Source organism: Podarcis vaucheri (assembly GCF_965113315.1).
Source record: "Podarcis vaucheri genome assembly, chromosome: 6".
NCBI classification, from domain to species: domain Eukaryota; kingdom Metazoa; phylum Chordata; class Lepidosauria; order Squamata; family Lacertidae; genus Podarcis; species Podarcis vaucheri.
The window spans coordinates 78308707-78330232 of NC_138764.1; the positions used below are offsets into that span (position 1 = coordinate 78308707).

At 42.8% G+C, this 21526-nt stretch overlaps 1 protein-coding gene across 4 annotated transcripts in view; it reads left to right on the top strand.

The window, feature by feature from the left end:
* The window catches only part of RALY (RALY heterogeneous nuclear ribonucleoprotein), a 206819-nt gene that overhangs the window by 151747 nt on the left and 33546 nt on the right, over positions 1–21526 (top strand). For all 4 annotated transcript variants that reach the window (XM_082226476.1, XM_082226474.1, XM_082226473.1 and 1 more), the window contains one exon: positions 18406–18669. In XM_082226476.1, coding sequence (XP_082082602.1) covers positions 18414–18669 — 256 coding nt within the window. In that variant the 5' untranslated portion in view covers positions 18406–18413. The remainder of the gene's footprint in view (positions 1–18405; positions 18670–21526) is intronic.

Consider the following 21526-nt stretch of genomic DNA (forward strand, 5'->3'; position numbering starts at 1 on the left):
AGGAATCGTCCATGAGCTTGCTAGCTCTGATTCCATGTTCCCATCCTCAGTGTCTTCTGCATGTTCAAGGACAACTGCACTTGGTGATGGTCCCTGCATGTTTTAGAACCCTGGAAAATCAGGGTTCCAAATGCCTCTGAGTGCTCAGGTCCTGCTTGCAGACTCCCCATAGGCATCCAGTTTGTTAGAATTCCTGCTCTGTGGTTGCAGTCATGGGATTGTAGTCTTTCACGTGACGGTGTATGTTTTGACTCCACAGAGTGCGGAATGACGGATACAGGATGTTTGTGTTACTGTGTTCCGTGAAGTGGGTCTATTGTCCTTTGTTCTTTCTCTTTGCTGTCTGATGCTAGAGAGAGAGGGAGTCATGTTGTGTGTGTAAATAAAGTAGATTAGCCAAAATGCTGAGTTGCTGAGGTCTGTTACGCAAACTGCGAACACTCTGTGGATCCCTAAGTGTGCTGGTGTCTGTTGGCATCAGTCGCTGTGATGTTCAGGCTGAAGAAGGCTTTTGAAGCTCCCAAACGAACGAAAAGGAGGGAGAGAACATGCCAGTCAGGCATGTGTCTCTACCAGGGTCCTACTTTAAGTAGGTCAAGCTCCTGACACAGTTGACCACTGCAAGAAGAGGATCCTGAACTAGATGACCCAGCAGGCTCTTCTTAGGTTCTTATGGGAGGCTTGTCCATCACACATAGTCATTCTTGAACATGAGAAGGGTGGTTAGAAGGGTGAGGGAGAGCTAGCATATCCATGCATGCTCTCCCTTTCTCACATGCTTAGTTAAGCCCATCATGAATGCCTGTTTGAGCTCCAGTGGCTGCCACCCAAATTTGTCACCCCGTTCCAGATTTGCCTGAATTCTTCAAGCACTTAGTCTCCTTCTTCCTATGCATTACTTCCAATGCCTTGGTGGCCAGTTTACCCACATTTCCAAACTGTAGCTCAACACACTGGCAGTGATGATATTATTTACAGGCAGAACCAGCTGATCAGAGATATGACCTTTTGTGAATTTAATTGCTCAGGGTCCATTTGAGAAGCATTTAGACTAATGCCAGATTGATGCTTTCTTAAGACGGCACTTGAGATTCTGGCATTTATGTTCTTTGGAACCATAGCATAAGGTGTGAAGCAGAACTTTTACTTTAATATGTTAAGATATTCAGAGGAGTGGGGGGTTGTTGTTGTTTTCTCCCTATCTGCTCCTGTCAGGCTTAATGATAAAGTTGGGAATCCACGTCTGAATCTTTGAGAATAGCCTGGAGCAGTAAGGATAAGAAGGCATTATCTGAGCAGATAATGAGTTAAAACAAGACAGTATAAAAGGCTCCTAACAAGAACTGAAGGGCCTTTACTCTGAAATGTCTAGTCAAAAGGATGCTAATCAGACACATGCTATTCCTGCATTGCAGGGGGTTGGGCTAGATGACCCCGGGGGCCCTTCCAACTCTACAATTCTATGATTCTATGTTAGATACATACCTGATAGGTGCCTATTCCATCAAATGGTGGTGCACAACATCTCTGTGTGAACCAAATCTCACAAACATAGCAGGTGGCTGAAGACGGCTCCAGGTCACATTGTTGGCCAACCCAATGCAATGCAACTTTTATGTGCATGGCAGATTTCACACGCACAGCAGGTGGCTCAAGATGACTCCAGTTTACATTGTTGGCCAAGGACCAGCGCAGTGCAATGCGATTTTTATGTGCGTGGCAGATTTCACATGCATAGCTGGTGGCTCAAGACGAATCTGGTTCACATTGTTGGCAAACTGAAGCATGCAGCTCAGGATCTCCTCTGCTATATCAGCTAATCTCAGGTCTTCCGAACTAACTTGGCAAGTCCTGCAAGTAGGACGGGTGTCACTATCCTGTATCAAGTGCTCTGCTGGCCAAAAGGTGGGCATGAAGAACTCAAAGTGAGGGAAGGAGGGGTATAAGGAAATACGGTGGTACCTTAGGTTAAGTACTTAATTCGTTCTGGAGGTCCGTTCTTAACCTGGAACTGTTCTTAACCTGAAGCACCACTTTAGCTAATGGGGCCTCCCGCTGCCGCCACACTGCCAGAGCACGATTTCTGTTCTCATCCTGAAGCAAAGTTCTTAACCCGAGGTAATATTTCTGGGTTAGCGGAGTCTGTAAGCTGAAGCATATGTAACCTGAAGCATATGTACCGTAACCAGAGGTACCACTGTACACACACGTACACACTTTCATTTTGCTTATCTTACTGAACACTGTTGCTCATCCCATTTCCCCAGAGGCAGCTCTTCAAAGGAGCCCCTTAGCAGAGAAACATCTCTGTTGCTTTGCTAGGTGGGTGTTGTAAAGAGTTACCTCTGGGAAAACTGAGAGGGGTAATCTAAACTCCACATGTCCTGTGGGACCCTCTTCAGCTGGAGATGGGCTTCAGGCCCCCGCCCTCAATTTTCTCATGAGCCGTTTTAAAGAGTTAACTCTAGTAAGTTCATAAGGAGAGAAGGAAGCATCTTCATCCCTCAGCATCTGGCATCCATTGGCATCCTGCTTCTGAACATGGCTGTTTGGCATGTTTAGAATAAAACTTCCTCTGCCTTTTTGCTCCATCAGGGCTGAGGCTGGTAGGCTAATCTGTCTGCCCCACCATTAAAAGCTGGGAGATCTCTCCAGCCGCTGCTGCCAGGTGGCAAAGCAGACGAGAAGGGAATGGGAAACAGTAAGTCCCAGAGCTGGCAGGTTCCCAGCTGAAGTAGTGAGAGAGCCCAGGTGGCAAGCTCTGATTAATCCTAGCTCTATTTTTAGTTAACAATTCATTAATCAGTTAATTGCACCTATTAATTGATTTTTTAAAAAAAAACAAACCCTTGCCTTCTAAATAGATACCCCAGTAATACCATAAACTCTTTAGGCAGAAAAAAACGAGTTCCATTTCAACTGTGATCACAGTGGTTCTTCTGCTGTTTAGAGAGATCAGGTTTAGTGGTATTTTATAGGTAGCATGCTAGGGACAAGGCAGTTTACAATTCAGCTGGTGAAAATAAGTCTATTGCATTTATATCTCATCTTACCTTTTTCCGGAAGTAAGCAACACGCCGTTAAAGGGAGCTGCCACACCTTGAATATTCTAATTGCTGTTGGCATGGAGAAGATTCCCTCTGTGGTCCATGTCATCCATACTGTGCACTCTCTTGCTGCACAGCACACCTGAGTGGATGAAGGTGAGAGCAAGCGTGGAGGAAAAGGGTAGGAGGAGCAGTGGACGCTCTCAGTTTGTTTCCCTATCTCAGCCCAACCTGGGCCCTCCAGATGCTTTGTACTACAGCTCCCATCACCCCTGACCTTTGGCCACACTGGCTGGGGCTGATGGGAGCTGCAGTCCACAACATCTGGAAGGCACCAGGATCCAGTCTCAGCTACGGTAATTTCCAGGGCTAGGAGAGCTTTGAAGAATAAATCAGAGTCCTAAACAGCTGAGCCAGGGAGAGGCTTGTTCCCAAATTAACAGCGGCACCTACTGGCCAAGCAGAAACCTGCAATCACCTGCACAAGACACTGGATTAATCTAGGCAATGGACACAGAAGCAGCTGATTTAACATCACTTAGAGATGTTGCCCAAGATTCTAATTGGTTGGCACATACTTTGAAATTAGCTGGTCGTAATTCCTATATGAATCCTAAGCCCTGGTTCTGACTTACTGAAATTGCAATATTTTTGTGATTACAACCAAGATTTGTTACAAGTTAATGTCTCTTTTTCTCCACTTGGGTGATCTGAGTGATTGGCCGAAGCAGCCAACTACATCATCTAGCTCAGTTTTGTCAAACCTGACTATCACAGACCCTCCAAGGTTTCAGACAGGGAATTATTCCCAACCCTACCTGAAGATGGCAGGAACTGAACTCCAGATGCTGAGCTAACTGAAATTGATCCCAGGGCCAGGGTTCAAGCACACCAAAACAATCTGCATAAATAATAGGTTCCTCGCTTCCCCACCACCATTTGCGGAAGTAGACACACAGCAAATAACTCCCAATCTATAAAACTATGGAGTATGAATAACCTTAGACTGTCACCACTAATAACACAATATAAGCTTGAGTAAATAAAGTGTGTTTTTTGCTGGCACCAAAATGAAAAAAGCCAAACTTCAGAGGGAAGGGCATTCCATAACTGGGGTGCTACCAAACAGAAAGCCCCTTTCTCACATTGCCACATAATGAAGCTCTGCTGGCAATGGGACATCGAGGGGAGGCCACCCAGAGATCTTAACACACTCTTAGCGCATGCTCAGGATGATTTTTCTTTAACCCTTCAGTCACACTTTTAAAAGCCCACAGAGGTCCTGACTCACGAAGCCGCCTCCACCCCTCCCATCCCCCAGTGGAAGCTTTATATTTATTTCCAGTTGCTTGTTAAAACTTGAATTTGTTGCTCTCCTTTCCAACCACAGTGAATTATAATTCACACCAGCAAGAACATTAAACGGGCATCTCTCAAGCTACATGATGGCAACTAAATAGCTGCTTGGCGTAGAGTCAGTGGTGATAAGGAGAAAGATTTCTGTGAATAGTGATAACATCCCACAAAAAGCACTAGTAGAGGCAGTTCTGTTCTGGGATAGTTTTTTTTCTGTTTATGGTCATTGCAATGGCTTTATTGTCATGTACTGTTTTTTATTTTATGCTACGCCTTTTGCTCATGGGGCGCTATCAGATGACCTATTTATTGAGCACCCATCTGGAGTTGTTTAAACAACATTATCTATTTATTGAGCATTTGCTCTGTTTACAGGGAGGTTAGATGGTGCAAGTGTTATCCCACATTTTCCTGGGCCTTTTCACATTACTTTCCTTATTGCAAAAAGTCAAGTCTTTGGGGGAAGCAGGTTGGTTTCGCAAGAGCTGCAAATCAGCTATAACTGCACAACTTGAATTTGCAGGTACGTAACTGAATCCTTCCCCAAAATAGCAACAGCCTAGAAGTGTCCTTAATTTTCCATATGTCACTCAGCGACTCTTTTGTAGTAAGCAGCTAATAAGCCAAATTACTAATTATTATTGTGATTATTAACACATCATTTTGGCTGGATCAAGGCTATATGTAAGTCTTTTAGGGTGTGGCCTCGCAATTGTTTTCGACTTGACAGTGAACCTTTCCTTAGGTGGGTCAAATCTCTTCCCTAATTGTGCAATATTAGATTTCAGCTGTCATTATGCGGTTGGAAGTACTGCTTCACCACTTTTTCAGAGAAGCAAGCTAATGCTTTTGCCAGGACAAACTATAATTCATTTGGGGGTGGGAGTGGAATGGAAAGCAACACACATTCACTGGGGCTTTTAACAAGTGACCGGAAGGTTTTTGCAATCAATCAGGTCAAAGCTTGATGAAAACTCGAGCTCCCCGAGTGAGAAATAACTCACTCCATTCCCTTTCTTCTCTTTCAGCTTGTCATGAGAATAGGGATGATGAGAGAGAATGAAAACATATCAGATGCTGAAATTCAGTGATAAGCTCACTTTTCAGATGCAGACGGGAAGCCAAAACATGGCACCTGATGAAGGCCTGCCGTGAAAGGAATCAATGCCGGAGCTGCTCAAAATAGAAAAGGGCAGAGGGTGTGCGGATAGTTTGCTTGCTCGCTTATTTATTTATTTATTTATTTATTTCATAAACATTTATACACTGCTTGATGGTAAAAAAATCAAAGCAGTTTACAAAAAAGATAAAAAAATAAAATCAAGAAAAAAAATCACAATACTTTAAAACATACAAAAAGTTAAAATACTAAAACAGATTAAAATTCACACCAGCAATTCTAAGCATCTGGATAGGCTTACCTAAACAAGAATGTTTTGTTGTTGTTGTTGTTGTTTTTTATAATAATTTTTATTAATTTTCCAAACATATAATAAAACAAATAACAAAACAAACCCTACAAGACATACAAACAAATAAACATGTATAATTTCTTAAACTTATTTTTAAAACCTTCTTTCCCGGACTTCCCCATACCTCCCTTTTTCTGCATCCTTATATTAACCCTTTCTCAGCAACCCTTCGTTCAATTAATTCGCTCATTTTCTTTGTACATTCTTTAAGTTTATAGTTTACAGCTGCAATTCTCTATTTCTTATAACCATAACATCTCAAGCATCATCAATTTTACAACAGTCTTTAAGATATTTTTTAAATTTCTTCCAGTCTTCTTCCACCGTCTCTCTCCCCTGGTCGCGAACTCTGCCGGTCATTTCTGCCATTCCCATATATTCGATCACCTTCGCTTGCCATTCTTCCAGAGTAGGTAGCTGCTGCATCTTCCAATACTTTGCCAGAAGAATTCTTGCCGCCGTGGTAGCATACATAAAAAATGTTTTGTCCTTCCTTGGCACCAATTGGCCTACCATACCCAGAAGAAAGGCCTCTGGCTTTTTCAAAAATGTCCATTTAAGGACCTTTTTTATTTCATTATAGATCATTTCCCAGTAGGCCTTTACCTTCGGGCAGGTCCACCAAAGGTGATAGAAGGTACCTTCCGTCTCATTACATTTCCAACATTTATTACTGGGCAGATGATAAATTTTTGCAAGTTTGACTGGGGTCATGTACCACCTATAGATCATTTTCATTATATTCTCTCTTAATACATTACAAGCTGTAAACTTAATACCTGTGTTCCATAACTGTTCCCAGTCATCAATCATTATGTCATGACCTATGTCTTGTGCCCATTTAATCATGGCTGGTTTTACTACTTGATCTTGTGTATTCCACTTCAGCAGCAAATTGTACATTCTCGACAGGTTCTTAGTATTGGGTTCTAACAGTTCTGTTTCTAATTTCGACCTCTCCCTCTGGAAACCTATTTTCCTGTCCTGTTTAAATACCTCATTTATCTGATGGTAATGCAACCAATTTCGCACCTTAGACTTTAATTTGTCAAAACTCTGCAGTTTAACTCTTTCACCATCTTGTTCTAAGATTTCAGAATATTTTGGCCAGTTGGACTCCATATTTAGTTTTTTTACCTCTTTAGCCTCCATTGGTGATAGCCACCTAGGGGTTTTACTTTCCAGCAAATCTTTGTATCTTATCCAAACATTGTACAGTGCTTTCCTCACAATATGGTTTTTAAAGCCTTTATGCAATTTTACCTTGTCATACCATATATATGCATGCCAGCCAAATCTATTATCATACCCTTCCAGATCCAAAATGTCTGTATTCTCAAGAAGTAGCCATTGTTTCAGCCAGCAAAAAGCTGCCGATTCATAATAAAGTCTCAAGTCCGGCAGGGCAAAACCCCCTCTATCTTTTGCATCAGTTAAAATCTTAAAGTTTATTCTGGGCTTTTTGCCCTGCCAGACAAATTTTGATATGTCTTTTTGCCACCTCTTGAAACAGTCCATCTTGTCCAAGATCTGGAGTGTCTGGAATAAAAACAACATCCTAGGCAATACATTCATCTTAATAACAGCAATTCGGCCTAACAAGGAAAGTTTCAATCTTGACCATATTTCTAGATCTTTCTTCACCTCTGTCCAACATTTATCATAATTGTCTTTAAATAGATTTACATTTTTAGAAGTCAGGTTCACACCCAGATATTTCACCTTTTTTGTTATTGTTAAACCTGTTTCCTTCTGAAACTTGTCTTTTTCTGCCATTGTTAGATTTTTCTCTAACACTTTAGTTTTTTGCATATTCAGTTTGAATCCTGCTACTTGACCAAAATTCTCAATTAGTTCTAAGACCCTTTTAGTACTAGTCTCTGGCTGTTGCAACGTCAGTACCAAATCATCTGCAAACGCCCTTAATTTGTAGTCTTTTGTTCCAAGCTGAACGCCTTTAACCAGTTGGTCCCCTCTAATCATGTTCAGCAAAACCTCCAGGACTGTTATAAAAAGTAAGGGTGATATTGGGCATCCCTGTCGTGTACCTTTTTCTATAGGAATCTCTTCCGTTACCACATTGTTAACAATCAGCTTTGCTTTTTGCTTAGAATATATAGCACCTATACCGTTTTCAAATCTTTGGCCTACCCCCATCCCTTGGAGATTCTTCTTCATAAAGGTCCAACCAATGTTATCAAAGGCTTTCTCCGCGTCCACAAAAATTATCACTGCCTTTCTATTAATGTTAACTTCCAACAACTCTAAAATGTCTATAATGTTCCTTACATTGTCTGACATATGTCTCCCTGGGAGAAAGCCTGTTTGGTCCTTATGAATCTCCTGCACCAATACTCTCTTCAATCTTTTTGCTAAAATGTCTGCAAAGATTTTGTAATCCACATTGAGTAATGATATAGGGCGGTAGTTTTTGACCTGGTTCTTTTCAGCCTCTGTTTTCGGTATAAGTGAAATAAAAGCTTCTTTCCACGATTCGGGTGCCTTTTTCCCTTCCAAAATTTCATTACAAACTTCCTTCAGTGGTTGTATTAACCAATCCTTCAGTGCCTTGTAATATCTAGCAGTCAAGCCATCTGGGCCTGGAGATTTTCCTAGTTTCATCTTCTGAATGGCATCCTCTATTTCCTGTCCTGTTATTTTCTCATTCAAAATTCTTTTACTTTGATCTGAGATCTTTGGTAATCCATGTTTTTGAATAAATTCTTCTATTTCCTTCTCATTAATCGGCCCTTGTGCATATAGTTTTCTAAAAAAAACTTTGGAAACAATTATTTATCTCATTTGGTTTGTGGATAATTTTTCCTTCCATTTCCAAACTTGTCACAGTGTTCAATTTTTGTCTCTTTTTCAATTGCCATGACAAAAGTTTCCCACATTTGTCCGCCGATTCAAATGTTCTTTGTTTCATTTGCTTTATCTTCCATTCTATCTCTTGGTTCATCAGTTCCATATATTGTGACTGATAATACTTTATTTCTCTCAAAATCTCATGAGACTTTGGTTTGGACCTCAATTTCTTTTCGGCTTCTTTTATCTTTTCCAAAAGTTTTTCTTTTCTCTCATTCTGTTTTTTCCTCTTTATGGAATTTTGTTGTATTATGAAACCTCGCATCACGGCCTTGCTAGCGTCCCAAATTGTTCTTTTTTCCACATCAGTTCTCAAATTTATTTCAAAATAGTCTTTCAGTGTTTTTTGGGCCTTTTTGTAGATCTCTTCATCTCTAAATAGGGCGTCATTCATCCTCCATCTGAAGGTTCCAGTTGTTGTAAGTTTCATCTCTATCTTCACTGCGTTGTGGTCTGAGCAAGTCTTTGGGCAAATTTCTGCTTTTTTTATCTTCGGTGCCATACAACTAGTTACCCAAATTTGGTCAATCCTTGTCCAGGTCATCTTTGCTTCAGAAAAGAAAGTTCCCTCCCTCTCCAGAGGGTTCTTTACTCTCCAGATGTCAATCAAGTCCAGTGTTTCAGTCATTTCAAAAAAGGTCTTTGGAAGTCTCCCATCATTGGAGATGGTCTGTCTCTGAGCCTTATCCATATTGGTGGAAACAACACCATTCATGTCTCCCATCATAATAATTTTAAAGTCCAAATAGTCCATTAAAGTCTCATGCAACTTCTTAAAGAATTCCGCCTTCCCCTCATTTGGTGCGTATATTCCCAATATCATAATTTTTTCTCCCTGTACTTGTATTTCTATTGCCAGGTATCTTCCTTGTTCATCTTTAAAGATCATTTTAGGAGCCAATTTCTCTTTTGCATAAATTACAACACCTCTTTTTTTAACTTTATCTGATGAAATGAATTCTTGTCCAAGCCTCTTATTTATAAGTAGTTTCCTGTGTATCCTAGTCACATGCGTTTCTTGCAAACAAATTAAGTCCAATTGTTCTTTTTTCAAAATATGAAAGACTTGGCGCCTCTTCCTGGGGAGGTTTAGACCATTACAGTTCCAACTGAGAAGTTGCAGAGACATTTTGGTGCTATGTACCTATTCCTCCGACTGCTCCAAGTTTTTGTTCTTCCTCCGATGGTAGTAAAAGTCCAAATGAGAGATTTGCAATATCTGTCGGTTCTTTCTCCGCTGTTGTGCCTACTGTTCCTTTCTGTAGATCCTCCTGGTTTCTTTCCAAAAACAATTCTTTGTCTTGAATTGTTTTTATTTTAATCTTCCTTCCTGTGTAGTTAAAAGACAGTCCTTGTGGGAACTCCCACCTGAAAGGTATATTGTTCTTCTTCAGAAGGTAGACCAGATCTTTATAAAAGGCCCTCACCTCCAAAATGTATTTAGGGATGTCTTTGAAGATCTGTACTTGACAGTTCTGGATTACAAGGGCCTTTTGGTAATGTAGATCTAGAATTTTGTCTCTTTCTTCTTTAGATCTCAATGTAATCAAGCAGTCCCTAGGTTTCTTGCCTTGCCTTCTGCCCAGTCGGAAGGCCGTTGTTATTTCAAATTATTCCTCCTGGAATTCGTCCTGCCAAAATTCCAAAATATTTTCTGTGAGGAATTCTGCAAGACTATCTTTCTCTTCCTCTGGGATTGATCTTAATTTAAGATTTTTCTCCTTTCTCTGAAGTTCCCACAAAGCCAGAGTTGCATCATGTTCATTCACCTTTTTCGTAATTGGAGCAAGCTCCCTCTTAGTTCCTTCTGCTGTGTCTTTTGCACTTTGGGCAATCTTTCTTGTTTCTGAATTTTCTTGAATAAGTTTATTTATCGAGTCTGTATTAGAGGCTACGCTTGCCGTGTTCAAGTCCAATCTTGTTGTTAGATCATTCAATTTTTTTGTATTCTCCGCTGACTGCTTTGTCAGTGCTTCCAAAGATTGATTTATTTTGAGCAATGCCTGTGTCATTGACTCCATAGATGCAGTTGGTGCTTTTTCCTGTCCAGCTGGTGTTATGCCTTGCAAAGAACCCCTTTTCTTTTGAGTTTGCTGGGTTTGTTTTGCTTTGGATCTAGTTGTTATCTCATCTGGTTGGCTACTCATGTCCTCAAGGTCAATTCTCACAGGAAAGGCTTAGAAGTGGAAAGTTCCACTCTTTCCCTCTCACAGTAACAAATTTTCTTTAAGTCCTCTAGAGGGAGCATTTAGTTGTATCCAGTTTAGAAAGTCAAAAAGACATAGGGTAGAGAACAAAGAATCCCAAAAAACAGAGTCCAAAAGTCCATAGTCAAAACACTTTTTACAGTTTCAATCTGAGATGTTCACAAAATAACTCCATTAAAGTCTTATAACTTTGTTTCAGTCAAAACCCCAACTTTGTATCCAATTTAAATTGACAGTTTAGTTGCCAGGTGCTTGCTCCGGCAGCCCGACTCAGGGTTTTGACAGTGAAAGATCTCTTTCCTCCACTCCTTTAAGCAGGCTTGTAAATTTCACTCTTATTCCCCCCCTTCTCCTGCTCACTGGGGGGGGAGTTTAAGTCCGATGTCAGGTTTTAAACAACTTAGAAGTTAACCTTCGTTTAAATGCAGCTTTGTTCTTTCGTTGCTTTATTTACATGCAGTCCGGGGAGGCAGACTTCCTTACTTTATGCCTTTCCCGTTTTCAGCCAAATTTTTAAGTCCCATTTTAAATGTCCCGTTCCGTCTGTCAATCTTACTCACGGGTTTTACAGTCCAAATTCAGTTTCAGGAAGGAATCGGCGCTCTCTGCTCAATGGCGACGCGGCTTCACTCCGCAGGCTGGGTGACGACTCTCAGCACCGCGCTCACTCCCGATGCCGCTCCGTAGCCTTTAAAAAGGCTCTTTCACAGTACCGGGGGGCGCAAAAGGTGCCCGCCGAGTCTCCTTGCTTACAGGCTTCAGCGTCTGTAATTTTAGGGGTCCCCCGCTCGCCGTAGCGGGTCAGACCCGAACTTGCGGAGCAGTCCTCCCTCGGAGCTCGAGGCAAGGACCGCCATTAAGCACTCGCGTTGTTGTTGTTGTTTAGTCGTTTAGTCGTGTCTGACTCTTCGTGACCCCATGGACCAGAGCACGCCAGGCACTTCTGTCCTCCACTGCCTTCCGCAGTTTGATCAAACTCATGCTGGTAGCTTCGAGAACACTATCCAACCATCTCGTCCTCTGTCGTCCTCTTCTCCTTGTGCCCTCCAACTTTCCCAGCATCAGGGTCTTTTCCAGGGAGTCTTCTCTTCTCATGAGGTGGCCAAAGTATTGGAGCCTCAGCTTCACGATCTGTCCTTCCAGTGAGCACCCAGGGCTGATTTCCTTCAGAATGGATAGGTTTGATCTTCTTGCAGTCCATGGGACTCTCAAGAGTCTCCTCCAGCACCATAATTCAAAAGCATCAATTCTTCAGCGATCAGCCTTTATGGTCCAGATCTCACTTCCATACATCACTACTGGGAAAACCATAGCTTTTACTATATGGACCTTTGTTGGCAAGGTGATGTCTCTACTTTTTAAGATGCTGTCTAGGTTTGTCATTGCTTTTCTCCCAAGAAGCAGGCGTCTTTTAATTTCATGACTGCTGTCACCATCTGCAGTGATCACGGAGCCCAAGAAAGTAAAATCTCATACTGCCTCCATTTCTTCCCCTTCTATTTGACAGGAGGTGATGGGACCAGTGGCCATGATCTTCGTTTTTTTGATGTTGAGCTTCAGACCATATTTTGCGCTCTCCTCTTTCACCCTCAATAAAAGGTTCTTTAATTCCTCCTCACTTTCTGCCATCAAGGTTGTGTCATCTGCATATCTGAGGTTGTTGATATTTCTTCCGGCAATCTTAATTCCGGCTTGGGGTTCATCCAGCCCTGCCCTTCGCATGATGAATTCTGCATATAAGTTAAATAAGCAGGGAGACAATATACAGCCTTGTCGTACTCCTTTCCCAATTTTGAACCAATCAGTTGTTCCATATCCAGTTCTAACTGTAGCTTCTTGTCCCACATAGAGATTTCTCAGGAGACAGATGAGGTGATCAGGCACTCCCATTTCTTTAAGAACTTGCCATAGTTTGCTGTGGTCGACACAGTCAAAGGCTTTTGCATAGTCAATGAAGCAGAAGTAGATGTCTTTCTGGAACTCTCTAGCTTTCTCCATAATCCAGCACATTTGCAATTTGGTCTCTGGTTCCTCTGCCTCTTCTAAATCCAGCTTGCACTTCTGGGAGTTCTCGGTCCACATACTGCTTGAGCCTTCCTTGTAGAATTTTAAGCATAACCTTGCTAGCGTGTGAAATGAGTGAAATTGTGCAGTAGTTGGAGCATTCTTTGGCACTGCCCTTCTTAGCAGGCACCAAAAAGAATACAGTGAAGCATAGCTGTCAATGTTTCCCTTTTTTAAAGGGAAATTCCATTATTCTGAATAGGATTCCTCGCAAGAAAAGGGGAAAGTTGACAGCTATGCAGTGAAGGTGGCTGTTTGATATCAATAGGCAGGGAGTTCCAACGGGCAGGTTCTGACCCACCAAACAATTGAGTCCTTACAAATGTGGGGCAGGTGTTATGTGGCCTCTGCAGTATTGCCAGTTCTGCCGATCAAAGCGTTTGAGTGGGCACTTGTGGAGTTAGGTGATCATGAAGGTAATATGGTCCCAAGTCATTAAGGCTTTGTATACTAATAGTAACACCTTGAACTTGGCCCAGTAGCAGGTTAGCAACCAGTGCAGATCTCTGAGCACAGGTGTCGTATGCCAACAAGATCCCACTCCTGTCAGCAATTGTGCTGCAGCATTCTGCACTAGCTGTGGCTTCCAGACTAAGCATGAGGGAAGCGTGGCAGTAATCCAGTCTTGAAGTGCATGGCAGTAATCCAGTCTTGAAGTAACCAGTGAGTGAACTACTGTGGCAAGGCTTTCCTGGCCCAGGAACAGCCCTAGCTGTTGAACCAGCCGCATTGATAAAAGGCACTTCTTGCCACTGAGGCTATTTGAGCATACAGTGACAGAGCTGGATCGAGAAACACCCCCAAACCTGCTCCTTCAGGGGGCTACAACTCCATCCAGGGTAGGCAACTGGCCAGACATGGGAGCTACACACTAATAGTGCCTCCATCTTGTCAGGATTCAAGCTTGGGTTGTTGTTTTCTTATCCACATCATCCATCAGGGTGACCAAGGGCGACTCTCCTCCACGGCCAGGCCTGATTGGAATGGATGTAAGATTCCTTCATTGCAGGGGGTTAGATTAGATAACTCTTGTGGTCCCTTCCAATTCCACCATTCTGATTCTATTATTCTATTATTCCAGATCATCTATGTCCTCCAAGAATGCTTGCAAGCTGCCCCACCTCTTGTCCCTTTGTCAGAGTCAATGATTCTTTCTTTTGGCTAAGCAGGGTTTGAGATAAAGTTGAACAAACTTTCTCTGTTTTAAAAAAGGAAACCAAGTACAAATGTTGACCCTGCAAGAGCAAAATGCCTAGGGAAATTATGGACATTGGTCTCTAGGGAGCCTTTTAGATCAATATTTGTTTGTTTGTTTGTTTACCCAGCTCTTCAGCCAAAAAGGCTCCCAGAACCACTGACATTCATAAAGCAAGACAGTCCCTGCCTACAGACTCACCATCTAAGAGACATGACACAAAAGGAAAAGAGAGAGGGGGGAGAGGAGAGGGGGAAAGCAAATTCAGACCTCAATTCTTAAAGTTAAATAGTTGTTGTTGTTTAGTCATTTATTCGTGTCCGACTCTTTGTGACCCCATGGACCAGAGCACGCCAGGCACTCCTGTCTTCCACTGCCTCCCGCAGTTTGGTCAAACTCATTTTAGTAGCTTTGAGAACACTGTCCAACCATCTTGTCCTCTGACATCCCCTTCTCCTTGTGCCCTCCATCTTTCCCAACATCAGGGTCTTTTCCAGGGAGTCTTCTCTTCTCATGAGGTGGCCAGAGTATTGGAGCCTCAGCTTCAGGATCTGTCCTTCCAGTGAGCACTAAATAGTAGTTGTTATAATTAACAGCACGGGGGGGGTGCTGTTACACTCAAGCCCTGCTCGCAGCCTTTCCATAGCCATCCACTTGGCCACTGTAAGAACAAGATGCTGGGCTCAGTGGGCCATTGGCCTCATCCAGCGGGGCTCTACTTATGTTCTTCATGGTTAATCTGCTGCATGGAATGCTATTGCAATCATCCCAAGTGCTCCAAAAAGAACTTTGGTGTGTTTTTCTTCAAAAAATTGTTGTGCCGTGCTATTCTGTATACATTTACTTGGAAGTAAGCCCCCTCTTGTTTCAGGAGGTCCTGTGTGTATAGAGGATTGCAGCCTTATTTCAGAACAAGCAAAAGCAACATTTCCTTTGGAAAGCAGCAAATGAAATATTAAAGGCGCGTCAGATATCCCAGCCTCGTTGCATATCCCCTTTCCCAAAGCCTTGCTTAAAACAACATTGGTGGGGGACTGCTAGTACCGTACTGCTGTTTTCTTGCACCCCTTGCACATTGTACACTTCCTTGCTCCCTGTGCCAAGCCTCCCTCACTGTACCTAAGACTGTGTATATACCATACATTTAAAACACACACCCCAATAATTCTGTGGGGGTTTTTTAACTCTTCGCAGAGCTACAATTCCCAGGGTCCTTAGCAAACTACAGTTCCTGGAATTATTTCAGAGGGGTGTGCTTTAAGTGCATGATGCATACACAGTCTATGAAAGTTTTCAGCCCAGGATAACTAGAAAGCTGGTGTATCTAGGAGAGATGAATAGCTTTGTCTTGTCTCACAGCTCAGATTTGATGTTTGATATTTTTTTAAAGAACTACCTACTGGGAGCTGAGCCCACTGACACAGACCGTGTTGACATTGCATTGTGGGAGTGAAAAATGGAAAGCTAAAGCTATAAAGTCTGGCTCCGTGCTCTGTCTGGATTGCATATGCGTTGCTCAGATCTATTCAGATTGATCCGGGGGGCATGAATAATGCAGAAGGCATGAGAGGAGTGGGAAAGGTGAATTTGACATGCCCCATGGTATTCCAAGGCCAGCGCTGCTCTGCATATTGAAAACGGGGCTCAGTCCTCCTCGTCACAGCCCAGTGCAATCGAACTGGCAGGCGGAAGAGTCTTTGCCAGAGAACAGCCTCTCGCAGCTACTCGAGCCAATCTTACAAACGGCTCGGGAAGGAAGACCAAAGTGGTGTAAAGTGAAGCGTATTCAGGGTGTGCTGTTCATCGCCGTGGGAGGTGGTGGAAAGTCACACAGGCCTTGCCCCTTGGCCCACAGGATCAGGAAGGGCCCCCGGTGGAAATTGATAGGGAGAGGAGTGTCGGAAGGCAGAGGGCTGTTCAATACCCTCTTCCTCACATCCCTGGGAGGCAACTTTCAGCAGAGAGGGTTACGATTCAAGGAGAAGAGGACATTTGAGAGAAAGGGTTTTAAAAATTCTCTTTGAATACAGTTGGCGTGTCCCAATCTCAGTCTTCCAAGGAGGGGCTTTCACAGCAGGGGAGGTGTCAGAGTGTAGTAAAAGCTTCTTAAATGTTTGTGTGTGAAGAAAGCATGAAGCAAGCCTCATAGTATAGCCCATTCTTTTGCTTATAACTGGGATGGTTCAGATAAGATTTCAGAAGAAGAAGAAGAAGAGTTTGGATTTGATATCCCGCCTTTCACTCCCCTTCAGGAGTCTCAAAGCGGCTAACATTCTCCTTTCCCTTCCTCCCCCACAACAAACACTCTGTGAGGTAAGTGGGGCTGAGAGACTTCACAGAAGTGTGACTGGCCCAAGGTCACCCAGCAGCTGCATGTGGAGGAGCGGAGACGCGAACCCGGTTTCCCAGATTACGTGACTACCGCTCTTAACCACTACACCACACTGGCTCTCATTTCAGAGATCCTTCTCTTTTTGTGATGTGTTCCTGTTCAGTCTGGGCAGACACCCAAGAATATCCACCATCTTACCCAAACAGCTATCCCACTGTCCCTTTTCTGTCATAAGAGTATTATTATTTATTAGTAGCATTCCTTCTGAAGCAGTAATTCTATGTACATCCACCTAAGCAAGCAATTCCCACTAAGTCCCCATCTGTGGTTAACAGTCAATTACTTTTCCCAGGGAATTCTGGGAACAGTAGCTGCATGAGGTGAATAGGGGTCCCCTAACCACTCTCAGCTGCCTTGACAAACTACAGCTCCCAGGATTCCTTGAGGGAAGCCATGACTATTCAGGTAGTACAACGCTGCTTTAAATGTTTAATACAGAAGGCGTCTTAGAGAGCCATTAGAAAGGGACAAGGCTGGTCATACTATGAGGCAGAGTGAGGCAACTTCCTCAGGAAGCAAATGCTGAGGAGTGGGAAGGGCCAGCAAAGTCGGGGATGACAGAACTGTGCTGTCACATAGTCAGTTCTATACCTGCCCTGAGGTACAGCGGAGGCAACCAGTGATGAAGTAAAAATTTAAGTGCCAGTCAGGTTGGATTATGTACATGGAATTTATGGGAAAGGGATGAGCTGCCATCTTGTCTATCACCCCGGGCAGTAAAACATATTGTGGCAGTGCTGATGGGAGAAGTGGATTGAGATTTGATCTTTTGTTTGCCCATTGTGGGAAATACGAAGCACTGTGTAGCAATACCTGTCATGAATTCCCTCAGATTCTTGTATTTACCCTCCTCTCTTGACTTCTTTTGCCCTGATAACTCCAAGGATGCTATTCAGCAGGTGAGAAAGGAAAAAAGGATAAAAGTGGGGGGAGTCAAATGAGAAGGAGAAACAATTACTGTTTTGTCTCCCATTTCTTTGGTGGACCTGAAAACAAAAGAGAGGATCCCCAAGTTGTAATGTGGCAACACTAATCTGTAACTATGGTCGCCTCCACACTGCGAGAGGGATTCAATGTTATGCTTTTCTGACTGTTCCACCAGCACAAGAATTTCTGCTTGCTTGATGGAATGACCCACCCGCTCCTCTCCTGTGCACTCTTCTCAGGGTTCTCCTGACAAGATCTGGGGGAGGCATGTGACCACATGGGGTGAAGAGAGGGGGTAAACCCTCCTTGCACTAGCAAGAGCCCTTCAACTGGCTTCTGTTAGAGTGCCAGTTGAGTTGAATATATTTAAAGCATATGGCTGCCCCCAAAGAATCCTGGGACCTGTAGTTTACTCCCTCTCATGTCCCAGTACTCTTAACAAACTCCAGTTTCCAGGAATCTTTGGGGAAAACAATGTGCTTTAAATGCATGGTGTGGTTGTGACCTATTTCTTGTTATTCTGTAGCAAAGACACCAAGAAAGGGAATAGTTCTCTCTACTGATTGAACCTCTTTCCTAAATAAGGAAAAACAACCTCCACAATTCAGAGCCTATACTATAAACCTAAAATTAGGCCTGATTGAGGTCTCAGGTGCCACAAGACCACTGTTCCTCAGGCTTTGTGAGGATTTAGTTTCTGCATGAATAACACCTGACAAACGGGCTTTGGTTGTCACCAGTTCACTTTGTTCTCTGCATATTTTTGACGGAACATTTTGCTCTAATCCCATGTGACCACCGTTGCCTGGCACCACCAGGCTCTTTTCCTTTAGGATGCCGGTGCCTTCCTGACCCTCCCTATATCTTGCCTACTCAGGTGTCAAGATGTCACTGAAAGTGCAGACGAGTAACATCACAAACAAGAATGACCCCAAGTCCATCAACTCCAGAGTCTTCATTGGGAACCTCAACACAGCAGTGGTCAAGAAGTCAGACGTAGAGACCATCTTCTCTAAGTACGGCAGGGTGGTGGGCTGCTCTGTTCACAAGGGCTATGCATTTGTACAGTACTCAAACGAGAGGCACGCACGGGCAGCTGTCCTGGGGGAGAATGGGAGAGTACTCGCCGGGCAGACATTAGGTAAGGACTCGTTGCCTCTTTCTCTAATATCCTTATTTGGAACTTGGTATGTGCAGACTAAGGTGGATGGGAACCCTCGGAAAACTGAAGGTCCCTGTGGAACTGGGGGAAGGCCTCTCCCATGTGAAGTTGAAATGAATATCACAGAGTTTTGACATTTGCATGGAAAGTTGTACTCTTGACATAGAACCTTAAGTTGCAAGGCTAGGAAACCTATGCAAAAATGTGTTCCTGAGGTTGTTTTAAGAGGACTTGTGCCATAAGCTCCCTAGCCTTGGAGGAGGCATGAAAGAAAATAGCTTTGGTTTCAGAGGAGTATTAATTTCTGCAGCTGATCCCCTCTCCTCCTGTTCAATAAGCAGCGTCAAGAACTAGCCTGCTATTTGTCGAGTTACTTCGCATATACTCCAAAGCAAATGTTGATTTGCGCCCATTTGCTTTCTGTATAAATAAAACGTTCACACTTTACAACCTTATACTGCAAATACATGCCTCAAAGAGAGGATTACATTGAGGGGCAGTGCTTACATTATTACTGTTGCTATTATTTATTAAATTTGTATACCGCCCTTCGTCCTTAGATTTCAGAGCAGTTCACAACATAAAAATACAAGATAAAAACACAAAATACATGATAAAAACCAAGAACAACCCTCCCAAACCAATAACCCTCCCCCCAAACATATTTAAAAGGGTTTAGGATATTCATCAGCCAAAGGCCTGATTGAGGAGGAATGTTTTTGCCTGGTGCCTGAAGGTGTACAATGAAAGGGCCAGCTATCAACCACTTAAATAACTGATCTGGTGCCTTTTAACTGATAAATGAATTAACTAACTAATTAATTGATTTAATTAAATCTGCATATTATAACTAACATTTCAAAAAAGAAGCACAATATTGCAGTAAACAAAAGTTACCGTTCCATGTTAATAAACTTTTATGCATTACCTGTATAGCAGTCACAGGAAATCTAGCCAAATAGCCCCAAAAATAGGTTAAGTCTCTGCTTCATTAGCAGCCTGACTTATTACAGGGGGCCCTTGCTGATTAATCAACTAACATTTTAGTTAATTAATTTGCCAATTAAGCTAACTGCAGCCCTAATTTAAAGGCAGCCAGGAAGCATTAGAGAAGTAGGCCAGCCCTTCTTGTAGGTCACCTGCCCACCTTCTTCTGCTGATTCTGAGTCTTTTGCAACTAACTTGGGCCTATTAGGGGCAATTTGTTGCAGATCCGTTTTGAGTCTTTGCTGCAAGACAAACAGATGTTCTAAAACCAGGTGTGTGGGTGTTCAGGATTTCATTTTCTGCAGTGAGGCTGCCAGCTGCTGAACACGAAGTGATGATGATGTTTGCTGTAGTATGCGCTACAGCAGCACCGAGAGGTCCCAAATCAAATTAGGCACCTAATGTGGCACACACTGTGAAAAATGCAAAAGGCTTATTCTCGGTGCTTTGGTGCCATGATATGTGACCGCAGCCCCCAATTGTTCACATATTACAAAAAGCAGCCCATCTACTACTAAAGAGCCATGAATGATCACGCAGCGCAGGAGAGGCTTTTAATCATAAACTACTAGAAACGAAAGGAGAGAACAGTATAAGCTACCAAATTTCCTTGGGGATAATCCTGATTACCTGCACTGCAAACATAACATGTAAGCAAGCTTACTGTGGGAAATATGTCCTGATGGAAGTGGTTACTTCACTTAAACCTTGCTTTCATTGAAAAGTCTGAATGCTGCATCCAATATAGCTCATTATTGGTATATGCTCTGTGTTAATACAGTAGGTGTAATACTTTGCCCAAAGCCCTTGTTACTGTTGAAAAGTGATAGAATCTTCTCATTCAGATCACATCTGCTTCTCTTTAAACTCCCTAGCAGCTTAGTACTGCAGGTTAATTTTCTGAGGTCTCTGGTTGAAGGATCTCAAGTAGCACAGCTGGGAAAGCCTGGGAAATTTTGAAAGGGTCCATGGCTCATTGGTAGATCACATGGTTTGCATACCCCCATCGTTCTACCCAGACACTGAGGTCCAGCGCCGAGGACCTTCTGGGGGTTCCCTCACTGCGAGAAGCCAAGTTACAGGGAACCAGGCAGAGGGCCTTCTCAGTAGTGGCACCCGCCCTGTGGAACTCCTTCCCACCAGATGTCAAAGAGAAAAACAACTGCCAGACTTTTAGAAGACATCTGAAGGCAGCCCTGTTTAGCGAAGCTTTTAATGTTTAATAGACTATTGTATTTTAAAATTTTGTTGGAAGCCGCCCAGAGTGGCTGGGGAAACCCAGCTAGATAGGTGGGGTATAAATTATTATATTTTTATTATTTTTATTTATTATTATTATTATTATTATTATTATTATTATTATTATTATTATTCCAAAGATTATAAGGTTCCATTCATAGCGTTTCTAGTTATAGTATAATGGGCCCCATCTGATAAGCTCAGCAGCCATTCTGAGTTAGATGATACAACCACTGTGCCAGGATTATACCTTTAATATGCCCAGCCAGATACTGCTAGAAAGTCCACAATCAGAACTTGATAACTGTTGTTTATGCTCAGAATCTGACTATGTCATTTTCAGAGGTACTGAGTCAACCCTCCTCTGCACATTGGTGCATGAAACCACCCACATAGTTGCCTTTTCTGCTAGAAATGCGCAGAGCTTGCTCTCATGCCCAATAGCAACTATAGAACTGGACCACTCACTTGCTATTGCCAATCAGTATATACCTGTATAAATGCCTGTACAGTTGAAAGAACAGCTCTTGAGTTCCCCAAAGTCAGAAAGGCAGGGAGCTTCCTCCCAATGCAAACAGTAACTTTAAATGGGGTTTTGCCATCAATAATA